The 27,490-nt window shown below is 32.5% G+C and overlaps 4 protein-coding genes across 4 annotated transcripts; 1 reads left to right on the forward strand and 3 right to left on the reverse strand.

The window, feature by feature from the left end:
- The first annotated feature begins 6,064 nt into the window (after positions 1-6,064).
- LOC145053774 (rho guanine nucleotide exchange factor 8-like) lies at positions 6,065-8,920 on the forward strand. The gene is made up of 7 exons (XM_079001872.1): positions 6,065-6,911; positions 6,983-7,099; positions 7,174-7,328; positions 7,434-7,508; positions 7,596-7,862; positions 7,948-8,268; positions 8,382-8,920. Exons 1-7 carry the CDS (start codon positions 6,839-6,841, stop codon positions 8,811-8,813), a joined length of 1,440 nt encoding a protein of 479 aa, XP_078857998.1. The 5' UTR covers positions 6,065-6,838; the 3' UTR covers positions 8,814-8,920.
- LOC145053775 (aspartate aminotransferase, cytoplasmic) lies at positions 8,863-12,385 on the reverse strand. The gene is made up of 11 exons (XM_079001873.1): positions 12,173-12,385; positions 11,661-11,732; positions 11,511-11,572; positions 11,333-11,416; positions 10,598-10,697; positions 10,390-10,510; positions 10,125-10,288; positions 9,906-10,043; positions 9,524-9,645; positions 9,230-9,445; positions 8,863-9,137 (listed from the first exon to the last, which is right to left on the reverse strand). The coding sequence occupies exons 1-11, from the start codon at positions 12,236-12,238 to the stop codon at positions 9,053-9,055; spliced, it is 1,230 nt and encodes a 409-aa protein (XP_078857999.1). The 5' UTR covers positions 12,239-12,385; the 3' UTR covers positions 8,863-9,052.
- Positions 12,386-20,022: 7,637 nt separating this feature from the next.
- LOC145053777 (ras-related protein Rab7-like) lies at positions 20,023-21,733 on the reverse strand. Its single transcript, XM_079001876.1, has 6 exons — positions 21,578-21,733; positions 21,443-21,469; positions 21,042-21,141; positions 20,737-20,964; positions 20,468-20,613; positions 20,023-20,307 (listed from the first exon to the last, which is right to left on the reverse strand). Exons 1-6 carry the CDS (start codon positions 21,628-21,630, stop codon positions 20,241-20,243), a joined length of 621 nt encoding a protein of 206 aa, XP_078858002.1. The 5' UTR covers positions 21,631-21,733; the 3' UTR covers positions 20,023-20,240.
- Positions 21,734-23,381: 1,648 nt separating this feature from the next.
- On the reverse strand, positions 23,382-27,281 carry LOC145053776 (proline-rich receptor-like protein kinase PERK1). Its single transcript, XM_079001875.1, has 7 exons — positions 26,572-27,281; positions 25,919-26,467; positions 25,730-25,816; positions 25,549-25,619; positions 25,373-25,449; positions 24,921-25,068; positions 23,382-24,001 (listed from the first exon to the last, which is right to left on the reverse strand). Exons 1-7 carry the CDS (start codon positions 27,086-27,088, stop codon positions 23,534-23,536), a joined length of 1,917 nt encoding a protein of 638 aa, XP_078858001.1. The 5' UTR covers positions 27,089-27,281; the 3' UTR covers positions 23,382-23,533.
- Positions 27,282-27,490: the final 209 nt, after the last annotated feature.

Here is a 27,490-nt window from a genome sequence, read left to right on the forward strand (position 1 = left end):
TCTCACGAAAATTGACTATTCAACATTAGGTGTTGTATCCATCACCTTATCCGACCAATTCACCAACAATTTGTCATGATTTTGTACCATAAACCAATCAAACTTATCACATAAAATCTTTAATAAGTACGGGGTCAACTTTAGGAATTAAAGTGATGAAATAAGAACTAAATCCGTCAGGATTATAGGGTGCGTTTGGTTGTGGAAAATTTTCAAAACAAAACGAAAATTTTGAAAACGCGTTTGGTTCGTTCAGTTTTCCAAAGTTTTCTAAGAAAATGAAAATTTTCAGTTTTCCAAATTGTATGTAAATTAGAAAAGTGATTTTTACAGTTTTCTAAATTCTAAGATGGAAAATGAAAACTCCACCCGTTCCAACCAAACACGTTTTCATTGAAAATTGAAAATGAAAACTCAACCCTATTTTCTGAAAACATTTTCATAGAAAATAAAAACAGTTTTTCACAACCAAATACACTCATAGCTTTTTCACCAAAAATCTTTCACATAATAAAAAATATCATTGTACGAGATTTCAAACCTTCTTAACAAATGAAACTTATACCAATATGGACTTGAAGATTTCTCATTACCACAAACTCAAACTGAATCTCTTATTTCTTCACAAGAAAAATTAGGGGTGGAATTGGTACGATACCAATTCATTTTTTTCTAAACCGTGTACCGTACCAACTATAATTGGTATAAAAAAATTGCTACCGGTACCGTACCAAGTATACTTGGTACCAATTTATTTGGCTACCAACAAGTTTGGTTGGTACAAATTGATAATGGTATATACCAACTTCTTTTAATTTTCTATTATAATATTTAAAAACAAGCAAAGACATCGGGATTTTGATGTGTAGTATAGAAATTAGTTATGTTGTTCTTTTAGTTTACAAAAGAATTCTACTAACGCTAAAGTAATGTTTTAATATTGTGCTTTAACGTAGTAATAATTATTGACTAATACGACCAAATTACTAATATAATGTTATTAAAACTGTAAACAGTAAATACAATTAACAGTTGATATATATATATATATATATATATATATATATATATATATATATATATCAATTGAATTGGTTGGTACGATATTACCATAGTATTCCAATTTTTGTACCATTACCGTACCAACATTGATCAATTGGTACGGTACTACCAACCAAACATGTTGGCTACCAAATATATTGGCTACCAAGTTTCTTGGTTCGGTTGGTAACATGTTGGTTGGTTTTCCATGGTATAATTTTGTCAGCCCTAAGAAAAATTAGATTCAAGGAAAGAACAATGAGAATTTGAAATTTTCTTAAACCAAGGTCTAGGATTAGAAATCCCAACTCCTTCAAAATTTGAAATTTGGAGATATAAAATAAGAAATCTCTTTTTTACTCTTTGTTGGATCTCAAATCCATTTGTCATCTAACATAATACCAAACAAAGACAAAAGTTGTAGACCATGTAATTTTCAATTTTTTTGAGCATAATCGACAGCTTGTGTTGCTCAATCTTGGCTAGTTGTCTCAACGTTTCACAACTTTCTAAACTTAAATTAATGAACTATGAACCTATCTAAGTTCACTAAGGTGTTGTTTGTTTTTTTTAGACAAAATGTTTGCTGTCTGCAGACCACATCTATAGACATCTGCAGTAGAAGAGGTGGACCAAATATCTGCAGTCTGAAAAAAGAAGACTGTTTGTTTTTTTAATATCTGCGGGCTACTAAAATAAACTGAAATCTAAATAAACTGATTTTTTTAAACATCAAAACGATTTTTTAATATTTTTATGACTTTGTTATAAATAATTAACGAATCTAAATCAACTTTTATGTATTATTGTATAACAAATAAAATAAAAATAGGTATGAATTAACGTATATATTTGATAAAACCAACAACTTTTGTTGCAAAGAAATAACTAAATTTATAATTAGTGATCAAAGAATTTGATACATAAATGGATGAAAATAAATTTCGATTTTTTCAATTAAATCTATTAAAAACGTACCATAAATATTTTCTCAAGAAATTGACGATACTGTATTAAATAATGTTTTACAAAATTTGGCAAAAAATATAAAAATATATTATGCTTTTTTTTCATATTTATATAAACAAATTCAACGACTATTATTGTAATAAATCTTTATTTATAAATTTGTCAAAAATATCATGTTTGTATCGTCGAACGTTTTTTTTTAAGTTTTGTATTTTTTTTCAAATTGTTTATCATTAATAAAGTTGGAAAAAATATAAATTAAAAAAAAAACTTAAAGACATAAAGATATATATGTTTTTTTAGACTAGATGATGTCTGAAGATTTTAGAAGACTCTGGTCCACATCTGCACCAAGAAGAGGGCGCGCAAACATTTTTAGGTCTGCAGTCTTCAAAAAAACAAACAGTCTGCGAAAGCTAATGTCTGCACGTAGTATGCACGGCACAGACAGAAAAGATCACGCATATCTGCATACAAAAAACAAACACTACCTAATTTTTGTTGCAAAACTCTTTTCTTTGCATCTTTATAATCCTTGTACACCTTCTATCATTCTTTAATCTTGCCCTTTAAATGCTTTAGTTTTCTTTCAAAATTTACTCTTTTATTCCCATTTTCCCCATACGTCATGTAGCCAAAAATTTCACCATTTGTTCAAAGCCTTCAATATTAAGCCAATAATTATACAAAATTAAAAGGCATTGGACCATAATCTTGAATATCCTTTCTTAAAAGAATCGGTCTACTATCCGACCAAATAATTTCAAGAACAACAACGAAAAATATTAGGATGTCTTAAGTACGCCTTCCAAAACTAAAAACCAGTTATGTTTAGTTATCCTAGTACCATGATTATTTATTCTAGTAAAATCGTAACCTATAATCTGTAAATCCAAAAGTCTACTTCATCAATAAACCAATTAAAATGATCCAAAGATGTTTTATAGAATATTGTACTAGATCTTTCGAAATGATTACACATTATATTAAAAAATTTAAAAACATATCATCCCTTCTATTATGATGAAGATGCACTGTAACATCCTAAAAGTCCACTTATAAGTTTTTTTTTTCAAAATCAAAGTATGACATTTCCAAAACAAGGGTTTCTATCCATATCAATCATAAAATATAATATCACAAAACATTGTCAAATGCGTAAACTAAGTATCACAAAACATTGTCAAATGCGTATCACAAAACATTGTCAAATGCGTAAACTAAGAATATCCAGATCTCTCAATCAAGCCAGCTCCTTGACCTTCGCACCTGAAGCACCTGCAACTAAACATAAGGCAACAGTTGTAAGCCTACGACTTAGTGAGTAATCACAACACTTAATCATTATACAAATGATACACATTTTTAATTTTACACAAACACATAATTGAACACATAAAAAACATATTAGCATGCTAACATAATTGACCACAGTCCACTAGATTCCTTCCAAGAAGTCTATCTCTAGTTAACCTGGTATTGACCATTTCCCTCCGAGAGGTCTATCATGGTCCTGATTCCACTAGATTCCCTCCAAGATGTCTATCTCTAGTCTAGCTGACATACAACATATAATCTACATAGTAAGTCAGTTCGTGAGAACTCACCTCAAAGACTGATAAGATAATCCACAAAATGAGCTAAGCGGTATTGATACTGTCTCGCATTCATTGGAACAACTTATTCTCATCGATTTGAGCAAGTAATTCTTTTAAATATCATTCACAATATGTCATATCTACTCCCCAACACCTCTAATCTTGATATATATAATCATTTCAGCAACTAAAGAAGGGAAATTCATAAAGCTAATAATTTTAAATGAGTTATTTAATGAGAAAAAAACATTTTTAGTTTTTAAAAAATTGCCACTAATCCCGGAATACAATATTCTGGAGTAGTTAATGTCATCCAGAGTTGGTGGTGGTTAGTAGATGATTTGTCTGAAATTTGGCACCCGTACATTTTGTACTGAAAAATGCATTTTGGATTCTAATATGATATGCACGAACATTTCATAATACTATTATGGAGTGTTAATGTTAGGGTAATTTTAATACCATTTTTGCTACATGAACCAGATAAAGCTTTTTACCGTAAAAAATGAGTTCGTACAGTCAATCTTTTACAATACATGTTTCTAGTGGAGTGTAATGGGAGCAAATCGACGGATCAATTTAGTATATTGTTGAAAACTATATATGCTTGGTGTAGATTTAAGTGGTGATATCAACTTTTTTGGGTTGAGTACGATTGGTTGCTTCGAAATCCATGTAACATACTAATTAAATACATTTGTCTTTTCAATGTCTTTGCTCAAACATAATTATGCATATTCTTGACAATGATGATGTCAAATATACTTTTTTTTTTTTTTTTTTACTTTTGTTAGTTGTATACCTCCTAATAAAGTACAAATGTTTGTTGTTAATCTTGTTATGAAAAGTGGCATTAATCGATTTCCATGTGAAAATCGTTCCAGTGACAATGGTTCTTCGGTGCTGGAAGTAACCAAATTCTGTAATTTCTTACCTATAAAATTGGATCATGTTCATTCTTATAACGGGCCTATAGAAGGAAGTGATATAATGGTATGGTTGTTGTTAATGTTGGTTCAACAATTAAGATTGATAATCTGCAAATGGTAACACAAAACGAATGATTTTGATTGAGGATGTAATATAATTCCACATGAAGACCCCATGGAGCAATTCCAAACGTTCTCTGAATTTACTGGAATAAGACTAAATCTAAAGAAGAGGAAACTGAGCCCCGACAAGAAAAAGCACCCTTATTATTTTTCAAATTCTAAAGAAACAAAAACCACTCATTTGGGGATGTGTGAACCTTTACCATTACCTGCATATTAGATAAAAAACGTAACAGTTTTGTAATCCACGATTATTCTTCATAGGCAAAGCTATTACAAATGTTCAAAAGCAAAGAAGAGAAAGCTTAATTTGTGAATCAAATGAGTTAATGATGGATTTCAAATTAGAGTGAGCAAATCTACAACATACGGGTATGAAGCTATTTGCTTTGCTAAAAATTGTAAATGACGATTAAGGGATACAAAGATAAAGATTTTAATTCATTTCAAGTCCGTAAACTATCAGAAAGCCACACTTGCTCAAACACACAACTCCGTCCCAATCATCGTCAAACCAACAAGAAAGCGTTGGGTCACTTCTTGAAGAACATATTAGCCGATAGTTAGGGAATATGCTACGTGGAAAGCAAATCCAACGAATTATACATCACTGTTTTAGTGTACATATTTCGTTCTAGCAAACACAAACTGCAAATATGTATGCTCTAAATAAGTTAAGAAGGGCTCCTAAAGAAAGCTTTCAAATACTTATTTTATATTGTTACAATTTAAAAAATGAAGAATTTACACGCGGAAAAACATATGACGACAAAAAATTTGAATATTCTTTCTCTATTATCAATTGTATGGTATTTATTATATATACTTTTTATACCGGTAATACGTGTATTCAATCTAATTAATTTAGTTCCTATTAGTAGCCCTGAAACAATATTAACCAAATCTTCTAGTAGCATTTGACGTTGGAAAAAACAGAAAGTGAGAAACTATGAATATGGTTATCCCCTTTGGGTCTATTGAAATGGTCATCAAAGTTATGTCCTCAAATGCATATCATAAATTCTATTATCAACATTTGTTGATGAATACGCGAACAAAGATTGGGAAACAAGACATAATTGGATGCATCGTCCACGCTTTCCAATTTTTGTAGCCTTAGGCTTCGTTTGTTTTTCTACAAAAGTACTTTTTGAGCACTTTTTCCTTCCGGCTGGTAGATGTTTCGCAAGTGCACGTCCGCAAACTTGGAAAAAGACAAAAGACATTTAACCACTTCCAAAACAAACAACACCTTAGTGTTTCTAGAAAGAAAAACCAAGTAAAAGAAAAAAACAACAATGTTATTAAAGGGTAACTCCTAGATCTTGGACTCACCGAATGAGGAGATCTTCATCGAACGAGGCATCATTCCGATATGTCCAAATGACCCAAATCAAATTCATGAAGATCGAATCCAGAACCACCCTTTCAGTACGAGCAATCGCCCATCAACCCACTCCATTTCCAAAGCCGAACCAAGTTGAAGAACATGGTGGTCCACCCAAATATCTATACATCACCATAGTTGTTTCGCCAACAAGCATCCAAAGAAAAGATGGCCGACTTCCACTTCCTCTTGGCAAATAAGACACAAAATGGAATCAAAGTGAAGACCTTATATTCCCATGGCGTCATTAGAAAAAAGGTGTGGCATCAATATCAATTACCTTATGGAAGAATTAAAAACTGATTATTACAATTTCAAGAGAGAATACTGAGGTAACCGGTTAGGAACACACATCTCTTCACCATGAATTCATAAATTTAGTTATTGGTGTCTAGTTGTTTCTCAAAAAGATTATAATCCATTCATAAATTTCCTCCTCAAAGTTTTTTCATGTTCAATTTCAACCCCTCTAGTTTCAGATTCTGTCAATCATTCAAGAAAAACATGCACCCCACGTTTAAAATCTCACAAACACCAACAACAATGGAGACAAACACAAGTCAACACTAAGATTCAAACAATAATCCACACAAAAACCAATAAACCAAATTTCTCATTAATCATCCACCAAATCCTTTTTAACCTCTCATAAGAAATTTGAGTTTTTTTTATTTATTTATTTCTTTTCCTCTTTTGACTTTTCTCAAGAACTTGCTCATATCACAACTTCCTTCAACTCCATGTTGCAAACGTGCAACCCATAAGAATCAATCAAGAACACATTTGTCAAGATGACAACAACAATCGATGAACAAGATGCCAACAACAACGACCTGGTTTCCAAGGTTAAGGTGAAACGTGCCGGTAAGTTTTCGATAAAAATCATGTTTCGATCCGTAAATGTTGGAGAAAACAAATTGTTTTTGTTTGTGCAGAGTTGGAGCAGATGAAGGAACGATTTGCTAAACTTCTTTTAGGAGAAGATATGTCGGGTGGAGGAAAGGGGGTTTCATCTGCTTTGGCTTTAACAAATGCAATTACAAATCTTGCAGGTAATTTTTGAATCCTTGTTTTAAAAAGTCGTTTAATTTTGTGGTTTTTGTTAATCTTTTTTGGAAATTTTTAGCTTCGGTATTTGGGGAGCAACATAAATTGGCTCCAATGCCTGAAGATCGGAAAAGAAGATGGAGACGAGAAGTCGGTTGGCTTCTTTCTGTAACCGATTACATTGTTGAGTTTGTTGCTTCTCAACAAGCGGGGAAAGATGGATCAAATATGGAGGTAATCAAACACGCAATGGAATGGAATCCACGGTTCCAATTCCATCGGAATCCACAAACCAATCCAAATCTCATCATTTGTAACGTTTGATCGACAATCTTGCAGATTATGATGACACAACAAAGAGGCGATTTGCGGATGAACATTGCGGCTTTAAAAAAACTCGATGCGATGCTCATTGTAATGATTCCATTCCCAAGTGATTTTTTTTGGGATTTTTTTTTTTTTTTTCAAAAATGAAGATGATGATATGAATATATGATCCAGGGTTGTCTAGACAATTTCAGGGATCAGAATCAGTTTTGGTATGTATCAAAAGATGCAGATGAATCTGAAAAAGGCGTTCAAAGAAGTGACAAATGGTGGTTACCCACAGTCAAAGTTCCAGCTGAAGGTCTTTCAGAAGAATCAAGAAAATGGATGCAATATCAAAAAGATTGTGTCAACCAAGTTCTTAAAGCTTCCATGGCTATCAACGCACAAATACTTGGAGAAATGGAAATTCCCGAGAACTATATTGATACTCTCCCCAAGGTATTATAATATTATAACTGGATAAGATAAAAAAAGAAAGAAATTCTTGAATTTTAGCCCTAATTTGGTAAACTCTTATTAACAGAATGGTAGAGAAACCCTTGGAGACTCGATCTACAAGAGCATCACGGTTGACTTTTTTGACCCGAGTCAGTTTCTAATGACCATGGATTTGTCATCAGAGCTAAACGTACTTGATCTCAAGAACAAAATCGAAGCTTCTATAGTGATATGGAAGAGAAAGATGAATCAAAAGGACTCAAAATCTTCTTGGAGTTCAGGGATAAGCATGGAGAAACGAGAACAGTTTGAAGAACGAGCAGAAACCATCTTAATCCTCCTAAAACAACGATTCCCAGGACTCCCACAATCGTCACTTGAAATCAGCAAAATCGAATCCAATAAAGTACGAAAAAAAGACAAAGATTACGCTTCCCCAATCCCCAATCCCCAAATCCCCAATTCATGTTCGTCGATCAATCACTAAACTAAAACAAAACCCTAATTTCGATTTTGTAGGATGTCGGACACGCAGTATTGGAAAGCTATTCGCGAGTTTTGGAGAGTTTAGCGAGCACAGTGATGAATCGAATCGAAGACGTACTTTACGCCGACAACGTAGCACAAGATCCGTCCTTGCTGGCGAAGAAGAAGTCCACGTCAGCACGAGTAAGAGTAGCTACGAGTGAAGATAGCAATGAAACGCCAGATCATAGTCCAGGTCAGACGCCTACAGAATCGATGACGTTATCTGATTTCATGGGGTGGAGTGTCGATCAAGAACAAGAAGAATCAAACACAAAGAATGGCGACTCGAGCCCTAAACAAGTGGAAGAAAACGAGAACGAAAAGTATCAGAGCTATTCAGCTAGAATTTTGGCAAGAACAAAGAATTCGTATATGGAGAAGCTTGGGGGTATTGGATTAAGAAGCCCAACAACTCGCCATTAATGGAGATTAAAATTTTAAAACTAGGGTTAGTAAAAGAGATAATCAGCTATTCATTGTAAATAAACTCGTAATCATCTTCGTAATATAATACTATAATTTGAGTACTAGTTGTGAACTTATTTATGTAGTGTAGCTACAAGTTCCACATTCGGTTTAAAGCATCAAGAAATGGTTTTTAGGTTTTTTTTTGACACTGAAAACAAACATACGATAAAAAAACAAGAAGAACAAGTAGTTTTTTATGCCATTGTTGTAACAGCAGCGTGCATAGCATCTGCAAGATGAGGGATTGTCTTTGAACTCAATCCAGCCATGCTGATTCTCCTGTAGAAAAGATAACTTATTTTCAATAAACAAATAAATAAAAAGTACGTTTTATTTAATTAAATTAAATGTAAGAAATAACATATGCTTACCCATCAGAAGTCATATAGATATGATATTGTTTAGTCATGAAAGCGACTTGTTCTGCATTCAGCCCAGTGAACGTGAACATTCCAATTTGCTTTATGATATGAGTCCAGTCACCAGGTGTTCCTTTTGCTTTTAGGGCTTCCAATAACTGTGTGCGCATGCTGATAATTCTATCAGCCATTGCTTTGAGCTCAAGCGTCCACTCATTGTACAAATCACTACAAAAAATAAATATTAATTATTTATTGAAGGTGAAAAGAACATTGCTATTTTTTACAAATTGCAAAAAAGAGTACCTGTCGTTGAGTATAGTCGAGACAATAGATGCACCATGAAGAGGTGGGCTGGAATACATTGGCCGGATAACTAGTTTTAGCTGACTCTCCACCCTGCTCGCAACATCTGATGTTTTGCAAACCTGACATAACATAACAAGTTGTACTGTTATTTTGACATTTTGACATGACTGGTGGTAATGACCCAAAAAGGTAGGACAAAAGTTAATTGGGACTCACAAAAGTAATATTACTTTTGTCGCACCCAATTTTTGGGACAAAAAATTCTATTATAATCTTTTGTCCCATGGGACAAAAGATTAAAACTGCTGTTTAGTTTCAATCTTTTGTCCCGCTTAAAAAGTGAACAAATTAATTAAAAAATTTAAAATTTAAAACGCACAATGCTAAGGGCGCCGACGCGTTCGGCATAAAGTCCCATATTTTTGGCAAAACTCTGAGCGGTAAAGCATTCACCGCCATCGGCAACAAACAAGCGAACAGGTTTTGCATCTGCATCGAGGCTGCCACTAGCAAAACCCTAGAAAAAAAAATAATAAATAAATAAATATTTGATGGATTCACGAAATTTAAATACAGGAATTTACTTTTTTTTTTTTACCTGATATGCACTGTCGAAAAAAGGTAATAATGCTTTTGATCTGATTAATTGTCTGATCTCTTCCCATTGTTGAATGGTGGGATCGACACCTGTCGGGTTGTGAGCACATGCATGAAGAAGTACTATTGCTCCTGATGGAGCGTTACCCAGATCTTCTATAAGGCCTGTTTTTTTTTTTTGGAGATTTTAATGATATGAAACTGATTATTAAAAATTAAAAACTAAAATATTAAAATTAAAACAGAAAATTGGTTTATTTTCATACCTTTGAAGTCAAGGCCACGTGTTGTGGGATCATAGTAGCGATAAGTCTTGACTGATAATCCTGCGAATGTGAAGATTTTTGGATGGTTTCCCCATGTTGGATTTGGAATGTATATGGTTTTCTGATAAAAAAAATAATTTGATTAATTAGATTAATTATTATTTTGAAAAAAAAAAAATAGAGGAAATAAAGAAGTTGTTTTTCTTACTTCATGGTAATGTCTTGCTAAAAACTCTCCACCAACTCTCAGTGAGCCGGTGCCAGATAAGCATTGGACAGTGGTGACTCGGTTTTCTTGAATGGCAGGGCTATTTTGGTCAACAAAAAATAAATTGGTTTATTAAATTGCGACAACAGAGATTATTATTATTATTATTATTATTATTATTATTATCACCATTCACAATTATATTTTTATGTATCATTGTCTAATTAGTTTTAAATGGAAATTCGCTACTAATCAAACATTTCAAACGGATCAAATTTAGTTTTTGGTTATTTTTATTTAACTAGTGAAAGAAACTTTAAATGGATAAAATCCTATGTGGCGCCTATGTGGCACCAAATACTTGAAGGCATGGATAGCACCACATCCTTTATCACAAAAAATATACAAATAAAGAAAGAACAATGATTCCCTTTAAAGTACATGATACTTTCATTTATTTGTGTAATATAACCTCATACTTTCATTTTTTCCATTAGAACATTGTAATTTCAAAAATAATTTCTTATTAAGACATTTTACTATGAAAAATCTACCAATTACAACATTGTACTTTTAAGAAAAATCATATTAGAACATTATGTTGTAGCAATGAAAATTGATTTGTATTTGTATGACATTGTTAACAAATGAAACACACAAGAAAAAACATAACTCTCTCCAAATAATTTATTACCCAAAAAAAAAAATAATAATAAGAGAATCATAAATGATTACCTATCAGCACCAAAAATGAGTTTGGCGCTACCTTTATTAAAATCTGCAAGTCCAACAATCGGAAGATACTCCTTAATCCGAGACCTAAAACATATAAAAAAAAAGTATGAAAGTTTAATTAATATTGAAGAACAAGAAATTGTGATGAAACTAAAGTGATGAGAATAAGTTGCTTAACGGGTTATTAACAAGCTTTTGTTCAGCCTGTTTTACGACATTCAGAACCAGAGGTTTTCCTTCCTATAAACAACAAATTGACTTTGAATAAGTAATTATAAGTGTATAATTTATAACTAATTCATCAAAAAAAGCATTCATAATTCATTACCTCGGTTCTATAAGCACCTACACCCAAATTCAGCTTTGAAGTGTCTGAATCTTTGTTGAAAGCAACAGTAACCTGTTTTTTGTCCCATCATAGCAAAGACAAAGCAAAAGAATTAGTGTGTTTGATACAAGAAAACAAAAACCAGATGCTCCTATGAGTCTATCATCAAAAGTTTTAATCAGCGATCATGGAAAACAGTAAAACCCCAAATACCCAATCGCAAAATAATAGATTATCAGTATACGTTGCATAATATCATCGCGTTTAAAAGATTGAAAAACCCCAAAACCCTATTAGTGTAAAACAGTAAAAGTTTCAACTCGATCACTAAAAACACACCGAATCTCAATATAATATTTGATCAGGGGATTATATGAGCTTGATCACCGAAAAAGGATCATATAGCGATTCCACTTTACTCGATGATCAACAGGTTTTCAATTTTTTATGGATATAAGTTGAAATCAGAAGTAGAAGTCGGAAAGGGAAGAGAAGAAAGAAGTGATGCATACCCCTAAGATAGGATCTTCAGGAGCTTTAGCGATTTGAGAGAAGACGGATTCCGAATGATTAGCCATTTTTCTTCAGGAATGATATTTGGGATTTGCTGTGATTGAGTAAAAGATTAGTGTGATTTTGAGGTAGAACTGGGGTTTTGTATGAAAAAATGGATCTGGCGTTTGGAATTTTGTGATTCGTATAATGACTGTGGGCGCATATGGTTTTTAGTTACTTTCGTCTTTTGTTTTTGTGGACACACTGATTGCCGCACGCACTTTCGCATCAGCATCGGATTAAAAACTTAAATTTTTATTTTATATATTGGGTTCTATAATTTAATTTTCAGTCTGATTTAATTTGCTTATTTAGAATATATTATTATATCTAACTGTTTATTTAGAATAGGATTGGATATGTTATTGTATTTTAGTAAAAGTAGTTATAGAATGTTTATGGTAGGTGATACAACACGTGTCTGACAAAAGATGTTTTTTTTTTGTGATACAACACGTGTCTGACAAAAGATGTTTTTTTTTTGTGAGTTTTTAGCTTTTAACAAACAATTTAATTTAAAATTTATTCTAAAGATTATATTGTACAATAGATTTTTAGCAAAGATTATATTATATAAGAGATTCTTAGCCAGAGATAAGGATTGCCTCATGTGTCAGTGTCATTCATCTCCTCTAGTTTAATGGATTGTCACATCATCAATGCATTGAACTCTATAAAGTTTAATGGATTGTCACATCATCATTCATTATTTCATACAATTCTATTCATTTTTATCCCACAATGCATTAAACTCTACAAGTTCAATGAAACATATTAAAAAAATATTTATTTAAAGATTTAAAGACTTTCATTTTTTCCATTGAAGAGTTCAATGACCATTGAACTCCAAATCCATTGAATGTCAATGTGGCATTTCATAATGGTGGAGTTGTATCCATTGAATGACAAGTAGGCATGACACCTCATTCAACTCTTCCATTAAACTCCCCATTGTAGATGCTCTAAGACAGTATGAGTTTCTTGTGTGAGACACTAAAACATAAAGTACATGTTTAGGCTTGTTTTCTTAAAATTATAAATATTGTTTATCTTGTAAACTCTAGCGTGCTGAAACTAATAAAACGTCTCTAATTTGTTTGTAAACATAATACGGTTACCTCAATCATGTGAACCATACATATTCTTATAATTTTTATTTTTCTTTATATCCTTAAAACCCTAACACACTACCTTCTTACTTGATTTAAAAGAATTGTGATTGGAAATATCAGAAAATCTATAGTTAATAATGAAAAGTTCTACCAAACTTATTACTTGATTTGAAAATTTAGTTTTCAAATATTAGAAAAGGGTTTGTTTAATCAACCATTTGATAGGGACACAACTAAGTGTCCCCTTTGTTATAATTGAGTATAAGGGTTGTTTTTATTAGTATTATTTACATGTGCCTTTCAAAAAGTTCAAAAGGTCAAGATTAAACAATGATTTATAGACGTCTTCAATGGTTGAGATTCCATTAAAAATACATTGAAACAAGCTATCCAAGTTGACTAATTGAAAAGCTCTATGAACCAAGAAAAGCTTTTGCATCAAAATTGGTAACTATGATGAACAACATGATAAAAGAAAAATACGATTTGGTAAAGTTTGGATGTTGATTTGGTATATTATTGCATATTTGGATTTCGGGTAAGCAAGAAATTGAAAAGAAAACAAAGTTCAAATGGTAATTAGCTACTTGCTCTCCAAGTTAAATTGTTATAATAATTGGCAAGGAAAAAAAAACAGAAAACAGAAAACAAAAAAAAAAACAAAAAACAAATTGAAAGCGTATTGCTTTTGTAGATTTAAATTAAAGGAGTTATATTTCCACCAGACAAAATTTTATATATGATCCTTGTGGTGGGCATTTGAAATTTTTGTAAAATGGTTCCTTTTTAGCTTTAAAACGTATAGGATGATCCTTTTGACTATCATTGTCATTCCTACCCCAATGTTTATTGTTTGTTCATGCCATATTGACCAATTATGTAGTAATTTTGTCTATTATTTGTTATTGTTTTTTATTTAAGTTATTTATATTTTTAAAAATCTATATGTTTTTTGAACGTTTAGTTGGAATATATTGTTTAATGTTTTTTTATATTTTATTCACTTATATTTTTTCTTTGACAATTTGTTCGAATAAATTTTTCTAAATTTTTTGAAATTTTGTTCAAATAAATTTTTTAATGTTTTATTTAACTTTTTTTGTTTATATTTATTAAAGAATTCAATAGGTCACTATATAATTCTAATTTTTGTAAAGATTTGTATAAACATTTTTTTATAAAAAAAAAATGTTTATTAAATGTGAATAAGATTAATATAGATTAGGTATAAAATTAGTTATTTGAATAGGATGTATAGGCTAATCGGAATATAAAATGGGTATCAACTGTCAAGTTATACATAAGCTAATCAAAATTTTATATCCCGAAAACGAATAAAATGTTTAAAAGCAAAAAAAAATGAAAACGTTCTAGTTAAGTCCACCTATTTTCTTTCTCTCCGTTAATCAACCACCTCTTTTCGAGTTTATTTTTTGTTTTTAGACATTTTGTTTGTTTTCGAGTTATACGAATATTGATTAGCATATGTATAACTTGATGTCCATTTTAGATTTCAATTAACCTATATATTAATCTTTTTAAAATAAATAATTTTATACATTATCTATATTAATCATATTCACGTTAACAAACATTTTATACTTTTTTTATAAAAAAAATATTTATAAAAGGTTTTACAAAAATAATAATTATATAACCTTATATGTAGTATACAGTTAAATATTTGAATTAAAAACAACAATTATATAACTTTATTTATATTAAAAGAACAAAAAGAAAAAGAAAAACATAATTGTAAATGAATTATGTTATAAATTATTATTACAATGTTCATGAACAAAAAGAAAATCAAATAAAAACATTATATATATATATATATATATATATATATATATATATATATATATATATATATATATATATATATATATATATATATATATATATATATATATATATATATATATGAACATCAAAATAACTAGAAAATTTTAATTGAATAAAACATCAATAAAAATATAAAAGAAAAACATTAAAAAAGTATAGTACATCAAAAAAAATCTAAATCATAAAAAATATAAATTAATCAAATAAAAACAAGACAAATTTACAAAAATGGTTCTTGTTGTTGACAAAAATTTAGTTTTGATCAAAAAATATTTGGTGATGTATTAGTCGTTCGATTTTGGATATTTTTAGTGATTTTGATCTTTATACATTTTTATGCCTTTATAGTTTATTTTATTACATCTATTAAATTGTCGTAATACTTTATTTAATTTAATTTACCTTTTTTTACATAAAAAAAAACCCAACCCCCCTTTTATCTTTATCATAACACTAACATCCCGCTTCCAAGTTGAAGCAAATAAAAGAAAAGAAAGTAAGGAGAGAAAAGAGAAAAGAAAGGAAAACAAATTTGTCTTTTGTGCTCCCGAGTTGGAGAGAAATGGAAGGAAAGTTAAACATTTTATTCTTTCTTTTCAAATTCTCTCAAATCGGAAGGAAAGTTAGGAGGGAAAATGATCCTTCCATTTCCTCCACTTCCTTCCTTTAATGAAACTCGGGAGCATCAATCTCTCTTACTTTCCTCTCATTTTCATCCATTTCCTTTCTTTTCTCTCCTTAAGTTGAACTCGGGAGCGGGGTGTAAGGAGGAGAGAAGCCCTTCATCATCGGATTCGGAACCATAGCCAACAACCGCCATTCTCATCGAAAAATGTGATCGACATAGTTCATCTAGTTAGCAACCACCACCATCTCCGCCATAGATCTGGTCTGCCACAATCGTCATTCTCACCGTAAACCACCACCATCGGATCGAGGTATAGATCTAGACCGAGAAGGATACGAACACAACTATCGGAAGGGAAATGAATAGGGGCACTAGGGTTTTCTCTGCCTCACTTTCTCTTTCTTCTACCGGTACGACCGTTGTACATGTCCCCAATCGATGCTACAGTTTCCCAATAACGAGGCTAGGGTTTTCTATCAGATATCTCTCTATGCTGCTGATATGATAGGGGAATTGATTTGTGGAACCATGTTCGATGTCTAGATCTTAAGGGAGATGATTCGTGGTTGTCAGAGATGAAACATGAAAAGAAATTAGATGGTAGGAGTTTTGAACAGATGGTGAGGTTTGATAGTGTTGGACACCAGTGGCGGCATAAGGGGTTATGAATGTTGGTGGCGGAAGAAGGGGTAAGGGATAGGAAAACCTTTTGGCTCTTGGCGTGCAATGTGTGCAATGTAGATGGGGAGGGATAAGAGTGATGTGTGGGTGGGATTTTACATTTCTGTTTTTTGAATTAGAATAATAAGAAATAATTTTTTTAAATAATTATTTAAGGGCATATTCCTCACTTTCAAGTAGGATATTGACCAACACTACAAAAATATGTCAATTATAGGGACCAAACAACACAATTATCCAAAATTATACCATTGGTGCACCACCAAACTTTTATGGACCAAAACCACAGATTTTGACAACCATAGGCACAATTTTTGCAATTTTGTCTAAAAGCAATAATAAATGATATACAAAATTGCATAAACGGTCCCTATGGCATAGGGATGAGCATTTGGACCTCTAGACTAGACCAGATCTGGACCGGACTCAACAGGTCCAACCCAAGGTCCACCAATTTCTACAAAACTGACGTAGTTTTGGTCTAAATACTCACACATACAATCATAATAGATAAACTAACTTTCGATAGGCTTCAACGAGTTGTATCATATACACCTAAAGTTGTATCGATCCACGATAGTACAAGAACCAGAAAACACGGACCTGGACCAGTCAGGTCCAAGGTCCACCAATTTATACCAAACCGGTCTGGTTTTGTCCTGTAACGCCTGGTTCCTGGTTTGTATTTAACTTATAATATTCATTTTTATATAGCAACTCGACGAGTTGGAGGCCCCAAACTCGTCGAGTAGAGATGTTTTAGACCACGCATTTTGGTGACCAACTCGACGAGTTAGAAGGTATCAACTCGACAAGTTGGCTGGGTGAAATGAAACCCTAAATTTAGGGTGTTGCACCTTATTTAAACACATTAAACCTTTCATGTTGGCCTCATTTTTCAACCTTCACTGTCCTAACCCTAAATCTCGAAACCCCAAAGCTACTTTGAGTGATTGTGAGCCATTTTGGGTGTTTTTGGTGTGTATTTAAGCCATTGGAAGAAGGAAAAGCTTGAAGACTCAAGAAGGAGCTTATAGATCCAGAATCATTGCCTCATACACGACACTTTTCTGGTATAAAAGCTTGAACCTTGCATTGTAGTTGTTTAGATCTTCTTTTAGGGTTATTTTGCTTGGTTTTGGTCCAAATATCATGGCCCTTGGGAGTTGGAAGTCCCAAATGGGTTAACACTTCAGATCTAGGGTCTTGAGGGGTTTTCATGGCATAGACATGCCAACTTTATGGCCATGGAAGTCCCATGCAACCTTTAGACCATCATTTTGGCCTTTTGGAGCTTCTAATGGTCATGCTTGTAGAGAAAGCTGGAACTTTACGTGATCATTCAGTCCCTAGAATCCAGATCTATGACCTCATGGTCTATCTTGTAGTTTTGGTGATGTTTGAATTATGACTTTGCCCTTTTTGGGTTAGGGTTTGAGTTTAATCCCTTTAGGAAAGGTATTAATAGGCAATGTTAGAAACTTTAACCTTCTAGGAACATTTCCAGTCTAGATCTGGAGTATAAGGGTGTAGATCTGAAGAATAATTGCTTAAAGCATTAAGAAGAATTAACAAACTGAAGAACTCGATGAGTTCACGGAAGGACTCGACAAGTTGTATTAAGGAGTCCCGATTCTGTTAAAAAGGAAGAACTCGGCGAGTTGGAGGAAAACTCGACGAGTTGGATTGCGATTTCACGATTTTGTGGTTCATGGGAACTCGGCGAGTTGAAGGGAAAACTCGATGGTTTTGTGGTTTAAACATTTCCAGGTACTTCTAGTTCCAAAGGGAAGGACTCGGCTTGACTGCACACTTGCACAGCATCGCCTGATGACTTTCTGCACTGATTATTATTGTTTTACTCTAATGTTTGAAAGATATATTTTACTCTGGTTGGTTTTGGAAATGGTTGTATGGATTTGATGGTTTAAAAATGAATTTTTTTATTGGTATTTTTGGGACGTTACATACAACATTGTTAAAGCTTGTGAAAGATGATACTTCGTCAGAAGCCCAAATTACAACCTCCTCCACACACTTTGGGTGTGTTTGGCAAAAGTAGCTATTAGCTGGAAGCGAGTAGCGGGTAGCTGGTAGCGTGTAGCAGGTAGTTGGTAGCGGGAAGCTGTAACTTTTATTTGTTATATGTATATTTGGCAAAAGTAGCTGAAAGCTTTTGAAATATATAAAATTACATAAAAGGACAATTGATTAAAAATAAATATATATAAATATATTTTTAAGGGTACTTATGAAAATTAATTTCAAAAGCTCAAGAGCGTTTTGTTAAATGCTACATGAAGTAGCTTTTAGAATTGGAGCGTTTTGTTAAAACTAAAAGCTAAACGCTCCTACTGTCAAGCGAAGTTTTATGTTTAAACTAGAGCGTTTTATCAAAAGCTAGAAGCTAGAAGCTCCCAAACGCTTCCAAAAGCTCCGTGCCAAACACGCCCTTTAACTTGGCAACAATCAAGATAGGGCTAGTTTAATCACAAACGAGCCAATGTCCCCATTATAGTACAATCTTTTTAGAAATCTCCAATGAAGGTTTAGATATTGATTGTGAAATTAATTTCAAAAATGGTAGAAAACGATAAAGCTTCACAAGAGGCATTTACTAGAGAGAATGTGATTTACATTGTTATCATTTGAAACATTCATTGGATTGTCCAGTTTAATAATCACGATACAAGAAATTACACTTCGTTTTCTTCAATATGGTCGATTAATAGAAAAGAGAGACGACGAAGATGGTGCACGATGGTAGAGAGACATATTTGAAGATGGAGGCTTTTCAGGATCCTAGATCTTTGGGTTCGTTTCTTTTTTCTTTTTTCTTTTATGAGATTCTTTGATATTCGTCGTAAACATTCGTGTGTTCAAAGTGTTCATCATCCCTTGACCTGTTTACTTTTGCTATTTTTTGCATTCACGAGCTAGATTTGAAAGAAGATTATATGTTCTAGGTCTTTTTATTCCAAGGAAGATGGTGGATTTTTGGAAGGATTTTTATTTTGTTCATGATATACGGGTTTGGGTTGAAGGTTGAAGATGGAGATGGTTTTAATGTTTGTGTTTCATCATATTCTTTTGAATAGATCTTCAAAAATTTATGTTTTGATTGTTTTGAAAGTTTGAAGATGAAGACCGTTCGAATTATTTTTGAAGATGAAGATGATAGTAGTTTAGTATTCTTGGTTACCAAGAAGACCACACTATGTTTAAAATTACATAAATGGTCCCAAGTAACAATAAAATATGAAAAAAAAAACAGGTAAAAATGTCATTTTACAGAATTGTAACAGCATATTTTTGACGCCGTGTGTCAGAAGGACTATTCCTACAATACCGACAAAACACAAGGACCGACTTTGTCTAAATTATTGAAGTTGGACTATATGTGCCTATTTTGCCAAACCATAGGGACCATTTATGTAATTTACTCTTATTTATTTATAAAAATATCTTAAGACACAAAAAAGAAAGTGTTTGTAGATCGACTCATCCTTATATATTATCAAAACTCGTAATCGACATATTAAATGAACAGTGGACCTTAGAAAGAGATTATGAGAATAACTTGTAGCACTTGATAACAAGTTACATATAAACCAAATTAATCAACAATTTAGTGTGTATCAACTATGAAATATAATAGGAATATATGGACGAAGATAAAGAAGAACTTGGTATAGCTGACGTCATCTCTTCAAAATATACATAAAACTTGCATCAGAATACCTTGAAATAATCCATTTAACATTCACATCCCGAAGATTTTTGTTGTCTTTCCCTTGCGACATCAATTGTATCCGGAATATACCTTCATCCCCAACAAAAAGTGAAAAAAAAAAACTGTTAAGATGTGTTTACAAACTTATGCTCATTTATTTTCATTCAATTTCCTTTATTTTCTCAAAATTCTTTAAAAAAAAAAAATAAAAAAAAAAATAATAAAAAAAAAAGAGGGGTAGGAAACATACATTTCCTCTTCGGGTTCATTTTTGAGAGCATTTTTGGCTATGCATTCGAAAGCAGCTTCAACATTAAACCCTTCTTTAGCAGATGTTTCAAAGTAAGGAATATTTCCTTTTGAAGCACACCATGCTTTTGCTTTCTTCTCAGACACCTGAAAACAACAAAGTAGATTAAACAAATGTATTCCACTTCAGAAGAGTATTTGTTACATGTAAATCTTGATGAATTTAAATTTAAAAAAAAAAAAAAAAAAAAGATAGAAAGACCATATTACCACTCTGCTATTACCCCCATCAACATCGATCTTGTTTCCCAAAACAACAAATGGAAAGTTTTCTGGATCAGAAGGACTAGCTTGAATAAGAAACTCTTCCCTCCAATTGCTAAGACTCTCAAATGACTTCATCACATTCACATCATGCACAAGAACACAACAATCTGCACCACGATAAAATGCCACACCTAGGCTTTGGAATCTCTCCTGTCCAGCTGTGTCCCATATCTGTAACAAAATCACCTTTCGAATTCAATAATGGATGCTTCTAAACTTATTCATGGACTTTTGGTAATGAATCAGACCTGTAAAGTGAAAAGCCTATCTTCAAATTGTATCTCTTTAGTTAAGAAATCAGCTCCGATTGTAGCTTTGTACTGATTACTGAACTTTCGGTTCACGTATCTGAATTCACACCATTAAGGCTGATAACAATATGATCACATGCATATCAATTTTGTATACACTTTCAATTACCAAAAAAAAAAGATCAACACTCTGAATTCTCACAAAAAGTTCAGTTCGTTTCCAAACCAAAACTGATATCTTTCTTTTTTCTATTAAATGAATACGAAAATTAATGGAGTATTTTCGATTATAAGATTCGACGATATCGACAAGCTGAACGATCTCGATTCCATTTCAAAATTTAGCAGTGAAGTTAGGGCAACGAGATGAACTAAAACGATCTGGAAATTAAGGATACTGATTCATGAGAGATGTCTTTCCAACCCTGTAATCAATCAATAAACACCATAAAACAGCGTAATTGACCTCAAATCAGTGATTAAGTAAAGTATTAATTACAAATATGGAAAATCGAGGAATTAAAGAGACAAACCCGCTGTCGCCGAGGATTATGACTTTGAGAAGCATACGACGACGGGACGCCATGAATTCAGAACTTCAATTTCTCCGATTTCGTCCCCTAGATGAAACGGAATCTAGGGTTCATACCACTCTGCAATTCCTTGTTATGATTGAAGTGTAGAATATACCAAGATTCTGTCATTTTATATTGTAACTTTTAACGGGAATAACTACCTGTCATTTTAGCTATCAATGCCCTCTAACTATTGTTATTCAACACTTTCCAACCTGTTTTTGTTCATATTTAGCATTTACGTTTTCACACCTTGTCACATATATCTAGTTTCCATTTCAAATTTATGGATTTTAAAAACAATTTTAGTTGAGATATGTGTGATTAAAAAGGATTTTAGTTGAGATATTGTGTGATAATTCATACTAATAAACTAGGTGTGAGACCCATGTATTACATGAGTTTATTTAAAAAAAAATAAATATGAAATTTTAATAATTTGAAAAGTTTGAATTTGTAAGAAAAATGAGAATTTTTTTGAATTATTAAAATTACTAAGGTTTTAATGTATTGAATACATTACATATATACACTATTTTTAATAAATACCTTATATATATATATATATATATATATATATATATATATATATATATATATTACCTTACACATTAAATATGAAATTTTAATTTAATAAAATGAAAATTACAATAAAATGACAAGTGGAAAATAAAAAAATTTAAAAATTTTATAAAATGTCATGTGTCCAAATGAATGAGAATATAACATGTGGTAAAAAAAACCTTCATTTATTAGAGTAGATGAATTTTTTTTTGACACATGTCATATTTTCATGCATTTTAACACATGTAATTTTGTGGTTAATTGTTAGAAATTAATTTTCACTTGTCACTTTGTGGTAATTTTTTGATTTTCTTAATTAACTATCTGATTTTTAAGTTATAGAAAATAAATAATGTGTCATTAATTTATTTCCTTATATTTTCAAATTTTAATATGTTCCTTCAGTATATATAATTCAAAATTGACATGTTTTTTTCAAAGTTCATTGTTATTTTAGACAAAATAGTATATATAGAAAAAATAATTAAACTTTGTTACTTTTTATTGACAAGCTAAAAAAAGGTTATATGGTCAAAATATAATTATTTTTTTGTAGTTTGTTTTATAAGTATAAATTGAATTATTTATTTATTCATCTTTTTGTTTGTATATATTTTGAAATTTTATTTTAAGAAATATTGAATGTTTACACTTTAATATTTAATGTTTTCTTTAAAAAAATAGTTAATGTTTATATCTTCATATATAATTTTTTAAATCAACCCGTGTAGTACACGGATTTCACATTTATTTAGATCTAATTGATTCAAGATTTAATTAAGCCAAATCTAGTTTTTTTATTAGACCTAATAAAAAGCATATATGATGTTATATATGATTTAAAAGACTGAAAATAAAGCCTTTAATTATGATATTAACAGGTATGAGATTCAACCTTTTACCAAAACTAATAGAAAACATATTATACAACCCTTTTTATCTTGGACATATAATTATATCTTTATTTTCTAGAATAAATATAATTTATGTCGATCAAATATGTAATAATATCGACATGCTCTTTCATGTCGATCAGTTAATTATGAAGCAAATCCCATTATGTAGTTCTAAATTTAGGCCTTAAAGTCTTGTAAAGGTCCCACAAATCACAACGTGTTAAACTCCATCAACATCAACTTTTGTCCTCAATACAAACCAACTATTGCGATCTCAATTAAAACCAAAAAAGACAAAGAAATAAAAGAATTCCCATTCGTGTATAGAACAAAATGTAATCAATAAATACAATCAAACTCACAACAAAATAATAAAATCATTACCCATTCCCACAATTTTTTTTCCAATAACATACAAGAACATATCATCAAAATTACCAACAAATTTTATACATCAAAACCCATCACTAAAACCCTCTCTTTTATACTTACCCATTTCCATTTCTCGGGTATTTTGACCTTCACTACTTGACCCAGACGGGTACAACCCGTATTCACTCGTGGGTCGGCTATATTCACTACTTGCATACTCTTGAGTACCACCCAAAGCCATCTTTCTAAACTTCACCATATCTTCATTGTACTGAGCCGTATCATAATCCGAGCTTCCGCGGGACCCGTAGAGCGATCCAACTGAGCCAGGTTGGGTCCCCTCGGTCAGGTCAGAGAGTGAGACATCTCCTTCCAGGGCCCGGACCACCTGGCTCATGCGCGGCCTGCGTCTGGCTGAGTGGCGGACGCAGGCCGCAGCACAAGAAACCATGCGAGCCATCTCGCTATGGTTGTAGTCTTTTTGTAGCCGCGGATCGGCTATCGTGTCAAAGTTTCCATCATCCATGGCTCGTGTCAGCAATGGCCTTGCCTGTAATTTAAGTTCCATTAATAAATGCAAGAAATAGCAACATACTTTCAAACTTTTTTCTTGTTACGCTATTATACTTGAAGAAAAAACTACCTTATGATAGCTTAAATTAAGAAATAGCAACTTACAACTTTTTTTTTTATTACGATATTGTATGTTCAATTTTTTTTTTAGGGTTAAAACCAAAGAAATGGCAATGTACTTTCATATATTTGTTTATTATAGCATCCTACTTTCATTTAGCAATGTCATCAGATATAAATTCATTTAAATTGCTATATGTTAGGTAGATATTGATCAAAAAGAAATTGAAAGCATGTTGTTATTTTTGGCATATAACCCAAAACTTTTATAGACTCATTCTCATTTCTTTTTTAGTACTTTTAAAAAAAAATCTTTAACATATTACAAATCCACAAAATTATAGCATTGTATTTTCATTTTTCTCTTATCAAATTATAGAAGTGAAAATAGTATCATTTTGTGATAGAATAAAAACATTGAAAATAAGATGCTATAATAAACAAATCAATGAAAGTAAGTTGCTATTTTTGCATCCAACCCAAAACTTTTTCAACTTAAAATAAGTTCATACGTGATACGACCCATATCTAAATTCTAGTAAAGATTTTCATAAAGCATGTTCTTGCCAACTTTTCTCATATGATTGGTCCAAATCAACAAATTCCTAACAAAAAGTTCAAATCTTTTTGACTTAAAGCCTAATAATGCCTGAAAAATTCTCTATATGTGTGCTCATAAAGAAAACTTGATGGGTCATTGTTAACGTGTAAACACATGGTCTTGCCTACTTTTTTCTTCACATATAGGGCCAAATCCACATTCCAACAAAAGTTTCAAACTTTTTGACTAAATTTTTTTTAAATAAAAAGTATAAAAAAAAAAAAACTAAACTTACCCAATCAACCAAACTATCATCCATAAAAGTTTGAGCTGAATCAACAGGTCTCTTTCCAGTGATTAATTCCAAAAGCATCACACCAAATGAGAAAACATCAGATTTATCTGAAAGTTTGCCTGAGGCTGCATATTCTGGTGCTAGGTACCTATCAACATTAAATACATGAGATGAAACTAATTTCAAATTTTTTCTTATTAAAACGTTGTACTTTCAAAAAAAAAATCTTATTATTAGTTTATTACATGTAAGTTAAAATTGCTATGTATTCGAATAACAATGCAATAATTGGGTAGATTTTTCAAAGTACAACGTTTTTTTTTCTTTTTGAAAGAGAAAAGTACAATGTTGTAATAGGAAGAAATGAAAGTAGAATGATACAAAATATAATAAACAAAGTACATTGCTAAATCTGATATGAAAATGAAACTCGAGAAAGAAAAAAAATGTACCCAAAACTTCCCATCACACGGGTCGAGACATGAGTGGCAACATCGGAAGTTATCTTCGCAAGCCCAAAATCCGCTACCTGCCACAGTTTATTCGAGGCTAGTAAATATACAACAAATATAGCAGATAGCAGATAACAGATAGCAGATATCTCGGTGTTATAACGATAATAAGTTACCTTTGCTTCAAAATTGAAATCAAGAAGTATATTAGCAGCTTTTATATCTCGATGAATGATCTTCGGATGGCCTACAAACAAATTAACACATTAAGTCTTTTCTATTATATATAAATTTTATAATATAATATAATATAATTATATATATTTGTCGATTAAGTAAAAAAGAAACGGTATTTACAATCCTCATGGAGATACGCGAGTCCTTTGGCAGCTCCAAGAGCAATTCGCAGCCTTGTGGGAAACTCCATTACGGGACGATTCTTTCCTGAAATTTATAAAAAATAATAATAAATACTCTGGTTTTGAAACTAATTGATGATTGTAATTTCTAAATATGTAGTAGTTTTGGCAAAAATGGAAAAGTTACCATGTAAGTGGAATTCCATGGTGTTATTTGGAACAAACTCATAAACAACCAATCTTTGAGCTCCTGATATGCAATATCCAACTAAAGAAACGAGATGTTTATGATGAACTCGACTAATGATCTCAACTTCCGCCTGAAACTCACGTTCCCCCTGCCCGCTGCCCGTTTTTAGTTGCTTCACCGCCACCTCTTTCCCGTTCGGAAGAACACCACGGTGGACATAACCGAAACCACCTTGTCCGAGAAAATTGGCTTCGGAAAACCCATCTGTGGCTCTCGCTAATTCTTCGTATGTGAATGTGCTCTTTGAGAAACCCAGTGACATTCCTGGGGAAGGCGGTGGAAGAGGGTTTGAACCGCCGGAATAGTTGGAACCGGAACCACCGCTGTTAAATAGGGCCGGCGGTGGAGGTTGCGAGGGAGGAGAGTTGATAGGTGCTGCCGACGGTGCTGGTGGAGGAGTGGGTTTTAGTGGTGGCATTGTGAGAAGATGGTCGCCGGGTGGTGGAGCGCTTTGTTGCCATTGTTGTGGACCACCGTATGAATCAACTACAGATTGATGTTGAAATTAGGGAATTGATATGATTAAAATCTTGAAGAAAGATCTATGAACATGAGGAGGATAAAATATGGAATTGAGAAAAAGTGCGAACCTTTAGGTGGGGGTAGTGGTGGAACGTAATAACCAACAGGGGCCTGACTTCTTTTTCGCTTCTTTTTACAGCAAAGAAACAAGATAGTTAATACAGCAAGTATTAAAACGCCCCCAACAGCGATTCCGACGACGACGCCGGTGGAAATCCCGGATGAACTATCTGACGACGAAGAGGGTCCCGGCGGAGTGGAGGAAGAACTTCTTGGAGGCGGCGGAGATGGCGTAGATCTACCCGAAGGAGACGGCGGGCTGTTTCTTGGAGTGGGTGGGGAAGGAGAAGTGGTAGAAGGCGGTGGGGAGGTGGATGTAGGTGGCGCCGGAGGGGATACTGAAGGAGGTGTAGCGTCAGGCGCCGGTGGAGAAGACGCAGGCGTTACAGGGGCCGGCGGTGAAGAAGCTGCCGGAGAGGGAGAAACGGGGGTGGTTGGAGTTGGAAGTGGGGGTGCTGCGGCTGGTGGCGGTGAAGTGGTGTTAACCGGCGGTGCTGTAGGCGCCGGAGATGGCGGAGAAGACATAATCAAGATTTAATCAAACTCAAGATTCAGTGATTCGCTCTACTTTCTTGAAATTGTGTTCACTAAAACACATGAATGCATGAAGAAAGACGCCGGAAAGTTAGTTTTTCCGGCAGAATTTAGTCAGTGGGAGATGTTTATTCTGTAAAATTGGGAGAATTTTAATCAGAAAAAAGTGGATTTGGTTTTGCTTTCCACATGGAGGAGTGGTTTGAATGCAAACCAGGTTGTACAAGAGATGAAGAGAAGACCCACATGGACATGGTTTTTTGCTTTATGCGTAATTATTTTAATAATAAAATTAACTTTAATTATTTCAAATAATTATACCCAAGAAACGTTTCAAAAAGGAGAAGGGTTCGTTTACTCGCTTTCACCGGCGCTAGATTAACATATTTTTGG

This window comes from Lactuca serriola, chromosome 5 (assembly GCF_051521515.1).
Source record: "Lactuca serriola cultivar US96UC23 chromosome 5, Lser_US96UC23_V15, whole genome shotgun sequence".
In the NCBI taxonomy this organism is placed as follows: Eukaryota; Viridiplantae; Streptophyta; class Magnoliopsida; order Asterales; family Asteraceae; genus Lactuca; species Lactuca serriola.